Raw genomic sequence first — 17,258 nt, 5'->3', positions numbered from 1 at the left:
GTGACTTTAAGGTTCACAATTCATGTTGTCATTACAGGGAAGAAACGGCCATTAACTATTAATTTGGCTGTTTACTTTTTATGTCATATTGCCAGCTCACTTTGTGGTTAAACATCACATACTGTTAAAGCTTGCTTCTCTTTGTTCCCAAATATTCCAACCCTTAAAAGGTCTGAGAGATTATGTGGTCAGATCTTGGATCGGGTCACGTTAGGGGATGGGAGACTGCAGGAGGTGGCTGAGGACAGGTGTGAGGGACATTTGGCTGCTTGTCCTCTTGCTGATCAGTGAGACATTTGGCTGTTTTGCTGCTCACTTTGGTTTTTGAAGCCTTATTTGTAAAATAAACAGGTCAGGTTCAGAACAGAGAAAGCCTATGCAGCATTCTTCTCCTGAAATTAAGTCTTTCCTCTCTGCTTCTTGGAAATCTTGGACATACAAAGACTGTGGAGCACATGTAGATGCCCCTGGCTTGATCTCTGGAATGAAGCACAGTTGAGTTTGTTTATACCCATGTCTTGGGTGGAAGAGAGGAATGTCAGCAGCTGCTCCAGTGAGATCCTAAAACTTACTGTTCAGAGTTCTTGTTGCATTTCCCAAGTTGCGTGTTTAAGCAGTAGAAGCTGATAAGCTCATCTTCCTCAACCTTTTAATTTGCTTGACATCATTTAGAGCATACATACAGCAGGAAGCATTTCTTTTGTCTCTGCAGTTAGAATGACTGGAAAATACATGGGTCGTAGTCTCTGAGGGTATTTAAAACAAACTCCTGGGTAAATAGCTTGTTAACTACCAGCTTTTTGTAATAGGACTTATCCTGCCCTTGTAGGGCTCTGTTTTACTTATGTGGTACAAACTTCAGAGAGGGCTCTGGGCTATCATCAGCTGTTTTGAGTAGGAAGGCTGAAGTACCACTGCAGCTAAGTGGGAGCATCTGGCTTCTCGTTACAGCTGGATGTTTGTGCTGGGAGCAGTGCTTATAAGTCTCCAACCAAAGGAAAGTGAAGGCACTCAGCTGAGGAAGTCTGGGAGGTTTTCTTTGGTGGTAAACACAGTCTTTCACAATAAATTAAGTCATTCCCACCCAGCACAAAGTCTAAATGCTTTTCTGTTGCAGTGCAGCCCGGCGCTAGGTGATAAGGCTGACCTGAGGCCTCCACCCCACGGCTGCAGTGCACGAGCCGCAGCCCAGGGGCCAGTTTATCAACGTAGAGCAGACACGCTGTGCTGGAGGGAAAGGCGGCTTTCCCCCTTGGTTCTCAAGGCCTCTTCCATGGTTGGAAAACAAATTCGCTGCCCAAACTGGGTGAAGATGAAGCCTGATGCATTAGATGGGCAGGGTAGCTCTTGAGGGGCGAAGAAAAGACTTCTTTCTTACTGGTAGTACTGCCTCTACTGGTGTGCTCGTTGATGCAGTGTCATGAACTGGAGAGCTGTCAAATAAGCAGTGCTTCCATGCTCTCAGCCAACAGTTATTCTCACTGAGCTGTTTCTTTTGCTTGTGCACAATACAAATCCTCAACAAAAAGATGGTGTGTACCTTAGACGTGGATTTTACTGTCTTCCTCCACTGCATGTGAGCACTTTAGTCTCATTTGGCCTTTGTTGACACAAATTCCCGACAGCTAAGCCAGCTAGTACTTATCCTCACTATAAAAAGGGAACGATTCAAAGTTTGCTTTTGCTCTTCTCAGAGAAACTAACTCTCTATCTTCAGAAATACTGTCCCTTTCTCTGCTTCATGATCAAGTTTTTCAGGGTGCTAGGACTAGTTCTGCTTTGAAGAACACGCAGCAGCTGCCAAGCGCAGGAGCTTATTGTCTTCCTTAGCATACTTAAATCTGTAGGAAGGCATTTTACACTGATGATTCAAATCCTATCAGATCGTGAGCAAGTTAATAATGCTGCTTCATCACTTCTGCAGCTGACACATCCACTGTTCTCATTTTGGCTTGGCATCCTGAATTGTATCAGGATAGCGTTAAGTATTACACATCAAAGATGATTACAACTGGCACACGGGTACAGTATTTGGAACACAAGCAGCAATAGAGCAGCGCATTATAATATGGAGGCAGAGTGTTAAAAAACAACATTGTTATTGAAGTTCCTCCAGGCACTGGGGATGTATCTCAGCATTCAGTCATCCTTGACTTGACTTGGACTCAGCATGCTAAGTTAGTTAAGACTAGTTTAGTGGGAACACAGCCATTGCACAACGTTACAAAGAACAGCTTTATTAAGGTTCTGGTGGCACATTAACAGCCTCCCCATGTCAACCTTGCCACGTGATCGGTTTTCTGCTTGCTAGGCTTTATGAAACCCAGGAGTTCCAGTTCAGAAACTGCTCGAATAAAACGAGCGCTGGACATGTCAGTCAAGGAAACCAAATACACTTTTAATGACGATAATCAACACCACAATCTCTCAGAGGAGAAGATTGCTAAGTTATGGTAAGCATTGTTTACACAAAACATTGTGTTGCACACTAAAACTGTTGGAAACGAGGACAGATCATACCTGGCCTAGAGAAGCAGAAATAATATAATCAGTGTTTCTTTTTGCTACCTGAAAACAATGTGGCAACAAAGGAAGCCTGCCTTTTCACACAAAGAGAAGCTTTAAACCTACAAAGATACCAATTTTATGTCTCTCAGAAGAATTTCCACTTTTAGATCCGTTAACAAGCAAATGGGGAGATAGATACTTGCATAGAATTTTTTTTTTTGGGGGGGTTGTTCATAAAACAGCGGAGGTATAGTGGCATAGTATCACCACATACACATACTTGCCCTGTAGTTAAGCTTCTCATACAGCTGTTCACCCCTGGGGCAGCACTACTGCTGTAGCCATGAGTTTTGGTTCCAACGCTCGTCCTTCAGATCCTCTTAAGCAAGATCTGCAGAATCAGGACCAAGTGAGAAGCAGGATGGATGTTTTGGGCAAACTAGGAGCCTCAGCTCTGAGGTAGCAGAACGCACGGTTTCTGCAGAGATACTGCTTCATAAGCATTTCCTCTGCTAATGCTTCAGTCGTCCCCATAATAATAAACTACCAACTCTTTCCATCTCCTCTCTAGGTCACAACTGTCCTCTCTCTTCCTCAGTAATGCTCTCCCCCTGCATAAGCAGATGTACCAACTCTCAGATGATTTAACTCAGAACAGCTGCTTCATCTTGTTTCAAGCTCTGTTGCTTCTATTTCAGATCCAAAATGTTCCTCTGGACAAAAGCTGCTCCCTTACCTCACCACCCCCAGCCCAACTATTTCACAGGATCCGTTTCCGTGACTTTGCACATATAGTACATAAAGACTGCTTGAACCACTTGTCTTATTTTTCCTGGAATTAGTTATCAGCACACAAAAAGCTGCATTTTAAAAATCTTGGTTCACTAATCCCATAAGCATTTGAATGTCAAATAAATTTTAAGACCGAAGTGAGAAAGGATACTGGATAACATCATCCACCTGGTCTGAGGAAGGTGCATCTGCATTTGGTCCCTCAACTGCCGTCACCACAGTTGAGAAAGCCTAGAAAGGGAAAAGCAGCACAGATCTAACACATTTCATGAACAGGCAGAGCTGCATATAAAATAACGAGCTCTGAGCTAATCACTGTCACTCAGGGGGAATGAGATCTCGGAATGGTAACTCTGTGACAATGTCAGTTTCACAGCAATCCAGAGAGCAAGCAAGGTTACATATTACCACAGAAGGAACACAATGAAAGAATGTGACTCCACGAACTCATGACTACATTTTAAATTCTAAATACACTTCTGGTTCCTGACCTATTCTCAGAAAAAAATACAGAAAGCAAGACTGTAAACCATCTGGAAAAATTAAGCTGGCTGTAGAGAGATCTATAAAATTGAGTGACATCAGGAGGCTGGATAGAGATCTGAGGTCCACTTTCTCTTCCAATACACCAACAAGGCAGCAGCAAATGAAGCACATTCAGAACAAGCAAGAGGAGTGTTCTCCCCACTGCATGTAGCGAAGCTGAACAGTTCTTTCCCACAAGCTGCTGTGGTTCCTGAAAACTTGCACTGCTAATGTAATCCAGTTAGACTTAACAAAATACAAAGAAAACATTCCAGATTAGGAAATAGTAGAACTAAAACATGGCTGTTGGGAAGTATTCGGAGAATGTATCATATTGATGCACATTCTCTTTTTACACTCCCTTTTGGTCATGGTATGAGACAGGGTATCAAGCTTGAAGCTTTGCTCTTCCCTAGCATAAGCATTCTGCCCCAAAGCCCCACTCTTCAGTGGTAGCACTTCCCTGTTTCCCTGAAAGTGTCATAAAATACCTGAAGGGGAAAAAGGTAGCTTTGTGAAGCGTAACGTCTGATCTGCAAACATGAAACAGAGAAGAATTTCATCACAGAGTAACAATGCTGGAAATAAATGATTCACAGCAGTCGGGAGGGAGGACTCTGTGGGCTAGTGATCTGGAGACACCGTGTTCTTGTGCAGGAGGGACTGAGGCAGGCAATGAGTTTGTTGTTGAGGGGCACAACAGAAAAGCAAACACACAGCAAAGAGGTAAATCAGGAAAATACTGAGAGCAGCTGGAGGCACTGCTTGCATCGTTACATACCTCCAACCAATCAACGAGATTGATTAATCTGCCACATTCCAAATGAAGCTTGTAGACTATGCATATGTCAGGGGCTTTATTAGAAATGCTTCCTCCATCGCTTCTCAAAGCTTGACTCTGATGAAAGACAAAGGCAGTAACCTCAATCAGTTTTTAAATCCTCAACAATCTGTAAGGCTGGATACAACATTGCACCAGGAAATTCGCATGGTAAGTACTTTAACCAAATGTTTACTGTTTGTGTGTTCAGTGCTAAGCTGATGGTGCAAAAAAATAAACAGAACAAAAATAACAAAACACACACAAAAAAAAAACACAACTCTCCTAGCTACTTCACTCTTTGTGTTGCTTCTACCATCTTTTCCACTTAGGCATTCTCTATTCAAATGATGATCTGCTTGGGCTTTTTCCTATTTCTCTAGAGAGAAATACTCTGTTCTATGGATTCACAAAAAGAAACCTATCATGATTAATCTCAGGCCTTACTATGTAAGGCCCTCATCCCCCCTCAGAAAGGAAAGTCTTAGCAAAAGTCTGTCACGTGGGCTAAAAACCAAAATTGTTTCTTTTATCACAGAGTTTTATCTTTGAAATGTTACAATCATTTCTCTGGCTTGAAACTCAACACCTATAAAGGCAAAAGTCTGATTTCTCACAAACTGTCCTGTGTGTCAGGAAATCCAGGTCATCAGCACCAAACCATTTACTTTGTGATTAAAAGAAAAACAAAACCCAAAAACCACTAGAGCTAGAAGAAAGTCTCTGCATGGCTGCAGAAATTTATGACATTTCACCTCAGTTCATAATTTTATTCAGTTTTCAGTCTCACATACTCTAAGAAGCCAGCTCCTCTAATAAAACAACTACGGATCATTCCTTTCAGTTCCTAAAAATTTTTGCTAAAATGCTCTTATATGGCAGTAAAAAATACGCCAACCCACATGCCAGACTTGGGAAGTCTATAAATCCCTAGCACAGATAGCTTCATAAATAAAAGCTTTTCAAGATAGGAAAGAAGGTTGGGCAAAACCCACAACTTTGCTCAGGAATCTTTAGCTTACATTTTATCTATCTCAGTTCCTGCAATTTGTGAGGCTCAGATTCAGTATGGACTCCAGCACTCAGGAGACTTTTCACAACTTTCAGAAAGCCTAACAATTTTCAAGTTTATGTATTCTGTACAAAGAACACAAAAGCACAGGTTAATGACATTAATTAGGTATCAGTTCAGCCCAGATGGTCTCCAGATAAATTCAGTGACATGGCTAAAACCTCAAAATGTTACAGCCCAGACATCAATTTACTCGACTAATTCATACTGTCATAGTTTCAATTAAGGAATCAGAATCATTAGGGTTGGAAAAGACCTCTCAGATCATCAAGTCCAACCCTATTACTGTGTTACCAACTAGCAGAGGTGGAGTTACACCTTCTGGGTGACCTAGTGGCTCACCACCACCCACGGGGGTTGCCCTACACTTCTGTTCCTCTCTGCTACTGCTCTTAACTCTGTGGCTTCCTACCACTCACCTTGGTGCTAACTCTGGCGCTGCTGGATGCTTTGCACTGAATTCTAATCTTTCAGATTTTGTTTTTAATACCAGCCTAAAGCTTGTCAGTTCAAAACCTGAATTGGCTTAGGAGAGCATCCAGCAAGCACCAGAGCAGATCTACTGGGAAGAAAGGAAGAGGCACCTGGACCATGCCCTTCTTTTCCATGGAAGCAAGATGCCAGAGCTGCCCAAGACACGGCAAGGTGCTTCAACTTAACAATTCCTCATATTTAAGGCCTGATTAGTTACCCAAACCAAGAAGGACACAACTGGAACAGGCTCATCTGTAGAAATTAATACATAGCTAAACCTCACACAAGCATCTTTACCATGAGGGAGCTGCTGCTGCGTGCGGGGAAACCTCAGCTCCCTGAGGCTGCAGCACCCAAGTTGTCCCTGGAAGGAAACTAGACTGAGAGGCAGGATGCAGCAGGGCTCATTCCTTGAGATCAATGTGAAAAAAAACACCCTTTCTACCCCAAGGTCAAGAACAAAATTTGCATGACCATCTAAACTCTGGGAAGATCCAGAAATTGTATTTCCTTGAGCTGATACAACCCTAAGCAGTGACTTGCTGATTCCAGGTTACAACTTGCTGTATTTTCATGGGATCAACGAAAACAGAATTGTACTTTTTTGTGTGTGCATTGGTTTTTCAGGATAAGTATGCTCTTTGGTTCGTATTTAGCTAAATAAACTACTGCACTAGACTCCCGTAAGAAATGCATCACATTATTAATCATTTCCTATTACTCCACTGAAGCAGATCCTCTTCTGTCCTAGTCTTCTGGTAGGAACAGCTCTAGAGAACTTTGCTCTGGTCACATCCCAGGGAAATACAAGCCATACAGAATTCATAGGTACAATCAAGAAAAATATTTGACTCACAGAGGTTAAAAGTGCTAAGCAAGGTACTCAGCCAATACTGTTGCTACTAGAAACTATGTCAAAACCTCCACAATTTACTCAAACATCAAAAACATGTTGAAGTACGTCAAAGAACAAAGTGCAGGATGACAGAGGACTTTAAGTCCTGTCAGCTCATCAAAGAGACTACTCATTCAACACATTAGCAGCTAGATTTTGCTAGCTTGCCTAATCTTTACAGGTTTTTCTACGGCATAAGTTAGTGATGTTCATATTAGGTTTCCTCAGTGGTAGCCCACTTGCTAACTGCCATTTTCACAAGTAAGACCAAGCAATTTTAGAAAAAGTCCCGCACACAGCAAAACCCTCATTCAGATAGAGGCACGGTGCCAAACAAACCCAACGGAAACTGGGCTGTGGATTTCAAAGACTGATCTTTATTGAGTTTGGTTTCTGGTAATTAAGTGTTGGCTCTGATTCAAGTACCACATAAACACACAGATACAGCTATAACCAATGTCTTTTTCAAAGCTGTGATCATACCTTTTTAAGAGAAATGTCAAGGCGCAAGGATAACTCCAAGTGGCATATATATTCTATATGCTATAATCTATATTCTATATGCTATAATCAAGGATAAACCAGAGAAATGTATGTTCACTCCTGCTCCAAATTGTGTGCTTCTCCTTTCTTTTGGTCATCCCGTGAATTTGATACATGAACGAACTGGGAAAAAGGCTGGTTTTCTTCTCTAGAAAAAGGTCAGGTTCGCTAGCAGAATCAATGAAAATTCTTTTCTTGGGCTTAGAAAAGACAGGATGTCAATACACAACAAATATTGAAATTAATGTAAAAAGAAAAGGACTCCTTTATATATGTTTGTATTTAAGCTATTGTAAATTTCCTCACTATGCCTTCACCTTACAGCAAGCCTACACAGTGAGGGCTCAGCACCAGCACTGCAAAGCAGGTCTCTGGAAAAAGCCCCCGACGCTATTTTTTCCCTTGGACACAGTCCTCCCATTCATAATGGGGGACAAAATGACTTTGCTACATCTATAGAAGAAAAGATCACAACTAGAACAGGCTCTGGAAAACAGCTTTCCCATATAAAACTCTTTCCATAATCAGCCTCTTTATTTCAGCCAGCCAGATTCCCTAGCTCTTAGCAAAGTCCCCAGTTGCTTATCAACACTGACGTGCTGGTTCTCTGCAAAACATCTGAGTGTGTGCCAAGCTTCATGAAACAGCAAAACTAAGACTTTAACATCATCCTCGTGTACAGCCTTCAGAAACTACTCCAGCTCTGCAAACAACTCACTCGTTTCTTACCTTCAGGTAGGAGTATGGGTTATTCAGAGCTGTGTGAAGTGCAACCCGTGGGGCAGCGTTCAAGTGCTCACGAAGAACACTGGCTGTGTTGAAATACACTATCTCATGCAGCGTCTTGTGGTCTGCAGGAACAAGGTAATTTCTGAAAAAGCAACAAGAGGTACGGGGCAAGGAATGGAGATACAAGCTTTACCTTAAGGGAAAACAACACAACTTTACTGCAGTCAGAGACTACAAAAAAGTATTTCAACCAGTACTGACAAATCTCCCCCCCCAAAAAAAGATGAAAAGGGCCGAAATCAATTTTAAGCAGGGAAGTCAATAGTTATCAACTCTGCATCTGATGGATTTAACTTGGAATTCTAGCTGGGCCAGAGACAAACTGAAAAATACGGGCATAAATGCTAACACCAGCTAGGTACTCTACTCCACAAATCTTCCTGATCCATCTTGAGGCCATCTCTATCTTCATATTTGAAGCTTTTTTTTTTTTTTTGACACTTCTGTTAGCTTCTCTTCCCCCACCCATGCCACCAGCAGGCTTTCAACCTGCCACCTCCCTTCACTAAGGCTGCACAGTTAACAAGTGCCTTCATCTCTTACCCCACACACCCCAAGCCTTTCCATTTTCATCTACAAAGCTGCCTCCAGCACCCTATTTGCTATGCCTTACTTGCCGAAAATTGCTAGGATATCACACTTGGCATCTATAGTTTCATAAATAGAACAGATCAGCAAAGGTTAGAGTAAAAACTCTTGACTTTCATAACATACACCCAGCCCTCCCCTCAACTTCACTCTGTAGACAAAATAAGTTTGTCAGTTTATGTGCCAATTACTTCTAACCTATGGAAAACAGGTAGTATTATTTTTTTCAGAGTGCTCAATCAAAGGAAGAGTAAGAAAGGGGAAAAAAAAATAGCGTGCTTCATACCACAGGGACTAAGACATAATTTTGACAAGACTTATTCCCATGTTAACTTGTTAGCAAACTTTCTGTTTTAACTTATGATGCAAACTAACGCAGGAGTATAAAATAGAAAAGCTCACCTTACAACACTGTCTATATAGTCAACAACTTCAAAACGAAGCATTTCAAACTTTGTCAGTTTCTTAGACCGCCTTGATTCCTTCAACTCCAACAAAGTCTTTAAAAAAGAAAAAGTGGTGCATAAAACTACCTGGGAAGTAATTATTCTCTGGGGAACACAATGTGTATGTTGAACATGTATAATTAATTTTTGCTGGCATGTCTTCACTAATGATGATCCTAACTGTGATCGTGCAGCTATTTTTATTTAAACCAGTGTATTCAGTTCGTGTATTTGTAAGGAGTTAGGTTAATTCTTCAAGCCTCAAGCTTGAAGAAATATGGGTTAGGCAGAATGTAATTTACAAGTTCGACCCAAAAATACAAACTATTTTGCACTTCAAAATCCTAGTTTATGACAGATATTTACTATTATTTTCTATTCATTAGGTAGGTCTGACATACATAACTGTTACTATTCGTTCATTTTTAAGAAAAGTTACTTATACGGAACTGTTAGGCAGAGCTCCAGAAAGCAGGGAAGACCTAACCATGGACAAATACATCTTAAGAGCGATTCAGTGAAGGAATTAGTCCGTAAAGCCTATGCAGGCCTAACCTTCTGAAGATGATAAAGGTCTGTCTTCTTCTGGAGCTCCTTTTGTGACGATACGGACTCATCTCGTTCTTGGCAAGCTTCTGCTATTAGAACAAAAGGGAGATTTCACCTACAGATCACAGGTAAAGCTCTGACCAGCAGTAACAATCATGATCCATAAAAGCTTTCTGGTGACCTACATAGAATGAGCTGATATATTTTACTGCCCTCTGAGGAGATGTCAACATCATTAAAAATCATCACTGTAATTCCCTTAGTATGAACAGAAAAGATCTAACAGAAAACGGCAACAAAATTATCTTCTATAGTTGGTGTTTCGACACACATCAGCGAATAGGGCAGGACTGCAGACTGATGCCAAGTTTCAGTGTTACAGAATCTTGATTTGATCAATATCTTGCAGTGCTGATCCATTTTTAGCAATTTCAGTTCTGGAGAAAGAAAGCTGACTAGCTAAAACTAGTAACTTCAATTTTTATTGAAAATTATGAAAATGCTCAAGCCCACGGTATCAAGTAACTCTCCCCTAAAATTTCAGAAACAGTACTAAGAACTGAAGTGATCATTAAAATGTACATTTAAAAACAACCTCTTTTTTTTCTCAAACACTCTATGTCAACAGCACACATACACAAGCACACACTGCACAAGTCCTGGAAGACCTTTTCCCAACACATTCGCTAATACCCCAATACATTCACTAATACATTTGCCAATTCATTCTTTCTTCTGAAAAAGTAAAACAAACAAACAAAAAAAACCAAACTGATGCTATCAGAGCAAAGCCAAAGCAAAAATGCTTTTAAAAGACCTCCATGTGAATGAGCAGCAGAGACTTAATATCTAGCTCACTGGAATTTTATCTACTATTTGCATTTTGTTAAAGATTTCAAAAACAGAGAACTTCCTCTCTCCACTGATACAGTTAACTTGAGGTATTTTAAAATCAAATCCTTCTGCTCAAAATAGACTGAACATGTTTTCTTTCCTCAAGCTTCATGTTTTGCTATTTTCCAATTCATTAGGAAGTCTTAAGAAGATGGACTGTTTTTAAAAAACAAACCACGACCAACAAAACATTTTGGACTATCCATTCACTGTAAAGGCTCTGAGGGAGATTTGGGTACCTAGTATTTTTGGCAGACTTCTGAACACTTCTGCTAAAGATCAACACTACCAGAAACATCCAGGAAGAAGTCACCTAACTCAGCAATCTATTCATTTAAGGCTTATTTTAATTGCCCAACTCTTGCTTTTTCATTACAGCTTAAATCCTTTTTGAAAACAAGGATCATTCACGGACTCATTAGACTTTCTTTGTGTTAAGAACTTCTTCAAATCAATATTTGAAATAAATAGTGCCTTCTTTGTTTTAAAGTTCTGCATGTCCCTGAATTCCTTGATTTTTTTTCCCGTTTTGATTTGATTTATTCCCTCAAGGTAAAAGTCCTAATATTTTATCCAATACTTCTGGGAAGACTGCATTTTAATGTGTTTCCCTTTAATTTTTCTTTTCCAAATTAGATGAACCTTCCAATGTAGTTCAGATTCTTCAGTGCCAGTACCTTCAATGACAAATACATCCTCTTCAAAAGGATCACCACATTCCTGTACCACAGCCCCGGCAGTACTGTATTTTTTCACAAATGCAAGGCACAGACAAGAACCAATTCTTTTAAGCAAACCCCCAGTAACCCTAGAGCATTGCACATCTACTTTAATTAATTTTAGTCTGGTGACTTATTCACTGCTCGTCTAAATGGAAGGTAGCAACCACAACTGACAATGACCTTGGTTTAGTATACATAAAAGTGACCAGATGGTAACCACTTCACCTTCCGAAGGGAAACGCGGGGAAACACTTCTTCATAGCTCAAGGAAAGAACCCAGTTCCTATTCCAGAAGAGTGCTGGAATGCGTCATATTCCCATTTCAGATGGGATATGGCCTCTGAAGGACAGAAAACTGCTACTCATTTGCCTTACTAAAGCTTCCAATACGTCCTCGTACCGTGAATAACCACATACTGGGGCTCAACAGGCTACAGCATGTCAGCAGAGCCAGGACAACTGACAGTGGGTGTCCTAGCTTTCATACGAATCTAACTGAAGGTGTGGATAAAATAACATCTATACAAAATATAGAAATATCTATATCTGGATTAAATACTCTGTCATAAAGAAGCCTGCTTCTACTTATCTTTCAAAATCTGTTTTTACTTGTTAAATGTTTTTAATGATTGCAACATCTGGTAAAATGCTCAGAATACACATATGACAGATCTAGTGAGTAATGTTTGCTATCTGTCCAATTTCTTATCTTACATCACTCTTCCGTTATAGAAAAGCATGAACCACAAACCAATAAAACATAACTGGCGTATTTGTGTCCGTGTATTTAAAAGCAATCCTGAAATATTTGACAACTTGGGACAGTAAGAGGATATATCACAGCAAATGATACCCATTTGTCCCATTATAGAACAGCTTCAATATAATCTGCAAAGGAACGTATGATAATGCACACCCACCTTCTAGTTTCTGAAACTGGGTCAAGAACTCCTTCAACTTCTCTACTGTCTTATCAAACTCCTTTCCAGGAGATGACATAAGAATTTCCACACATTTTTGAAGCATGGCTACCAAATCACACTTATTCAACATCCTAAAAGACATAATTGTTGACACAGAACGATGAAACATCTTTCAATGTCCTTAGCTGGAAAAAAAAGTGGTAATTTGAAAAAAATCCTTTTAAAAGAGAAAGCCTCCAAGATTTCAAGCATTCAGTCTCGCTGCAACTTTTCTTGCTGTCATTAAGAGAAACAAACAAATAAAACCACAACAATTCAACTTGGATAGATGTCCTTCAGTTTTTTTCTTTCCCCACCCCCCAAGAACTGGCAAGGAAAGCTTTCCTTCTACTCTACCTAAAAGACTGACTAGGTACATAGAGTTGTAATTTTCAGGTAAGTATATATTCACACATCCAAAAAATCCATTACTCTCTGTGACTCAGAATGAGTTCTCAAACTAAATTTAAATTACTGCCTTCTGTATTTAATTGGTATGAATCTAGCCACTCCTAGAATCACAGATTCGCTTAAGTTGGAAGGGACCTCTTGAGATCATCTAGTCCAACCTCCAGCCTAGCATTTACTTAGTTTTATTTATTTATTAGGGCATTTTATACACGTCACCATTTCAACGCTCAGTTTCATTCACAAGTTATCAAAGCAATTTAAGTGAACTCCAGAATCAGTCATTGCCCCAAGCCAGTATCTTTTCACATGCATTCACATCACTTTTTTCATGCAGCGCAAGAGATTCCAATCAACACACCCAATGGTTCTGAACTATCTCACATTCATAATAGCTGCGGTTACTAACAGCCCTACTCAGCTCATTCTTGTGCTTTTGCTTCGTCTTTAAGAAGCACAAAACAAAGATGCTAACAGTTTAAGGATCGCAGAAGACAGCAAAAACATGGATACACAAAGAAGGGACCATAACAAAGCAATGAAACGAGGGGAGTAGGTCTCCTGTTGGCTACCTAAACATTGTCTCAGAGTTTCAAGGATGCTCGTGTAAGAGTCTAGGGTGGCTTTGTCAACGTCTGGAAGGACAATCGCAATTCACGCTGTAGCTTCTGATTGGCAGTTGATTTGTATCTGATTTATGGTTATGGATTTTTGCAAGTCAACAGTTGCTTTCGGATACATTAATTTTGTATAGAAAAGGAGCAGGAGCTAACAAAAAGAAAGGGTGACCTTGACCACAGAAGAGTAGAAAATATTTAATGTCTTACAAAGGATAATGAATAAACAAGACAGCCTTCTTCCAGTCATGAGAAAACACTGCAATAGTTAAGCATGTAAGATGAAGAGAGTATGACAAGATTTACAAATCTGAGAGTAGATGTTCTTTTCCATTCATTTATTTTATAAGTATTATTCAGAAAGAACCTGCAAGTTCTAGAAGCGTCTTGGACACAAGAGCCTAGAGAAGAACTTATCTGGGCTACGAGTCCCAAACAACAGGCGAAAGAATGGTTACATGGTTATTATGTATTGGGAAACAGAAAAGGATCCCTTTCAGCCTTTTTTGTGCCTGAGATTACTGCAAGGTATTCCAGGTATCAGAGAAAGCTATTAAGAAAGGAAGATCATCCAGAGACATCCAATAAATGTCTCTTATTACTCAGAGATGAGTTATGAAAGAGAAGAAAGGAAGCCAGGATGAAGTCCACAGAAACTCCCTCAGAATGCTGAAGCAAGGATCATCTGAAGAAGGGATAACAGGTGAACAACAAAATGACATGGAAGGGCAGGACCGTGATGAGCAGCAAGCAGTATGTGCCCAGTGACATCAATGATTAGAAGGCAAAAGCAGAATTCAGTATCAAGACAGAAGATAGGTCAGACTGTCCTCAAAAAGTTTTGTCACTTAAAATCTTGGCCAGATGTCCAAACCAGTTAGCTCCCCAAAATCAATGAAGCAAGACATACTCCAACATCTCTTCATTATCTCTCTTCTGATTGGACTGATTACTTGCTAAACCTCACACACTCTCCCTCTCCCCATGATATTTTCTGGGCTCTAGAAAACTAACTTTACATAGAATAACTACTTTCCAGATTGCTAAAGTTAGATCACCTGAAACATTAGTTTTGAGGAAAGCACTTTTGGCTGAATAGGAGGGATAAAAGCAGTCCAAGAAAAAGCTGAAGTAGAGAAAACCAACTAAACAAAAGCACGAAAAAGGAACTCAGGGTAACTGAAAACCCTTCATTCAAACAATTTATGAAGAGCAAAAGTGAGATCATGTTGCAAATTGAGAAATAAGCTGATCAAAAATTTCTCAATTTTTACTTCCTAAATGAAAAGAGATGCGCTCCAGAAAATATCAAAAAGAATAATGGAAGGGTGAACATACGGAATATCAATAGGTGGCAGGGCCCCTGGGAAAGCAGAGATATTACAGAACAGTCAATAATTTCCACAGGCGAGCATAGGAAGTTGAGGGGGAGACTGTGAGTAGAAGTACAAAGATCACATTTTATCATTTTCTTCTAAAAGATAGCAGCATAATACTATGCAAAAAAAAAAAAAAATCAGAAATGAGAAAATAAGCGTAAAACAGAGAAGGGAGTTAAAGAAAAAGCTAAAAAAAATACAATCACAGCTAGAATTCTAAGTATTTTAAGGAATCACGTTGAAGGAGTTAGGAAAATGACAGAATTCCTGAATTAGAAAAAAATAATAATAATTTATGAAAGCAATAACCCTGATCACTGCTATTTCTATTCTACCTTTTATTTTCTACCTGGTATTATCTATTCTACCCTGAGGAGTGGTATTTCACAGTGGGTGCCAGGATGAGAGAAACAGAATGAGGGAGATGAACTGGTAAGAATAAAGAGGGAGCAAGCCAGAATCTGATGGTAGTATCAACTAAGAGGCAGATGAATTCAGAGTGGAGGAAAACAAATTAAATATAGGAGGAGAAAAGGGAGAGGAAAAAATGACCATGAGTTACTAGAGATTACAGAATAGACAGTACAGGAAAGCACAATGACACATTTGTAGACACGGGCTGATAAGTGATTGAGTGCTGTCAAGATTCCAGAGAGTCAGAAAAGAATTAAGAAGGAATGACTGCAGAGATGACAACTCAAGCAAGTAATCCTTTCAAAGGGATGAGAATAAAAATAGAGAAAAGTGGTGGTGTGGGAGAGAAACTCAGTATGGTGAAGGTACAGTATGGAGAGAATGTTTCTTATGTGTATGAGCCCAGACAGCAACCCTCCACCCAACACTGACATGGTTTTTCTATTCAGTTTTCCTGTCAGACATCAAACCTCGCAAGGCCAGAGGCTCTTGCAGAGGCAGTTATGGTAACAAGTGTCGTATCAGCTCCTTGTGTGACAGAAACAATGCATTATTTGAATGAATGCAGCTATCAGGAAACAGTCATTTGCCATGATAAAGCATGTTTAGAAGTCAGTAGCTGCAACACTGCAACTGAAAGGTTTTCTATTATGAAAATTGCCTTAGGTGACTTTTCTATTTTAAACAGGCTCTCCTAAAATCCTAAGCTCACAACAGCACAAAAAAATTAGCACAATCCCTGTACAAACTGGTAGAAATGTTTATGAAAAGGAAAAAAGCAGTAAATAAGAAATAAGAAAGGCCTCGACTACTCATTTGGAACAGATTCTCTTTTTTCAGAATGGGTCACAACTTAGGCAAGCTAAAACTAACAACTTCGTTGATCAACTGTTAATAAGAAGGCCTTCAAAAACACAGCACAATAACGTACTGAAAGAATTTCTAACACAATCATACTTTAAAAGACAAAGTCCAACTTATGTTCTCATTCACACAAAGGCACCTTGATGGCTTTGGCATAATTATACAGGGCCTAACAAGTTTTTAGAATCTGACTGAGTTTCACAGAAAACTGTAGGAACAGAAAATGAAAAAAGCCATTATAATTGCAAACAACCCCACAACTAGCTGCAAAGCTTCCAAACAGGTAACATCCTCAGCTTTAAGTTCCAGGATAACAGATGACTGATATTCTATATGTGTACACTGGTATTAAAACAAAATGGAAAGGAAAAAGTCACCTTGCTAGCTGAAGAAATGACTCATACTCCTCTGTCTCCCACACACGGTTTTCCAAACATGCACAGTGCAGCTCCCTGATCTGTTATGCAGAAGATAAAGAAAGAATAACGTGGTTTTTTTTTTTTTTTTTTTTTTTTTTATAAGCAAAAGCCGTGGGGAACTCCTACAACAATCTTTTCAAAGTAATATGTAAATCCTTCGGAGCTTGTTTCTCAGAGATGCAGAATGACCGCAACAGAAATTGAGATTATTTAGTACCTTACACAACTAACCTGCCAGAGTCTATATATATATCGCTCTGTACCAGGCAACTGCAGAGACCAGAGAGGAACTTGAATCAAATGCCCTGGCTAAAACATCTCTTAAATCTCAAATACTGGGACAGTTCAATCCAATTTTGTAGTTAGGGCCAGACTCTAATAACAGTGTGTAACAGACTGAGAACTAACAGACAAATGCACACGCACAGAATATATTATTTTTTTAGTGGAAGAAGAAATTGCTTAGCATGAGAAGGTAGATTTAATGACATTAGAGCAATATGGCTATTAAGAGCCATTATCACTGTTCCCTTGCTATCATTTTTTGTAAGGGTTGCTAGAACTCAGTCTCATCCTCT

General features: G+C 39.7%; 1 protein-coding gene across 3 annotated transcripts in view; it reads right to left on the bottom strand.

Moving 5' to 3' along the window:
• Window positions 1-2,224: 2,224 nt before the first annotated feature.
• The window catches only part of ORC3 (origin recognition complex subunit 3), a 36,979-nt gene continuing 21,945 nt past the window's right edge, over window positions 2,225-17,258 (bottom strand). For 2 of the 3 annotated variants that reach the window (XM_040553790.1, XM_040553793.1), the window contains 8 exons: window positions 16,639-16,718; window positions 12,538-12,671; window positions 10,008-10,093; window positions 9,409-9,506; window positions 8,359-8,500; window positions 4,607-4,723; window positions 3,452-3,531; window positions 2,225-2,364 (listed from right to left, as the gene is read on the bottom strand). In XM_040553790.1, the coding sequence (XP_040409724.1) occupies window positions 2,259-2,364; window positions 3,452-3,531; window positions 4,607-4,723; window positions 8,359-8,500; window positions 9,409-9,506; window positions 10,008-10,093; window positions 12,538-12,671; window positions 16,639-16,718 (843 nt within the window). In that variant the 3' untranslated portion in view covers window positions 2,225-2,258. The remainder of the gene's footprint in view (window positions 2,365-3,451; window positions 3,532-4,606; window positions 4,724-8,358; window positions 8,501-9,408; window positions 9,507-10,007; window positions 10,094-12,537; window positions 12,672-16,638; window positions 16,719-17,258) is intronic. The other variant, XM_040553792.1, reaches the window with a different exon arrangement.

The sequence above is a fragment of the Cygnus olor genome, chromosome 3 (genome assembly GCF_009769625.2).
Source record: "Cygnus olor isolate bCygOlo1 chromosome 3, bCygOlo1.pri.v2, whole genome shotgun sequence".
NCBI classification, from domain to species: Eukaryota; Metazoa; Chordata; class Aves; order Anseriformes; family Anatidae; genus Cygnus; species Cygnus olor.
This window is presented reverse-complemented; position numbering and strand designations above follow the sequence as displayed.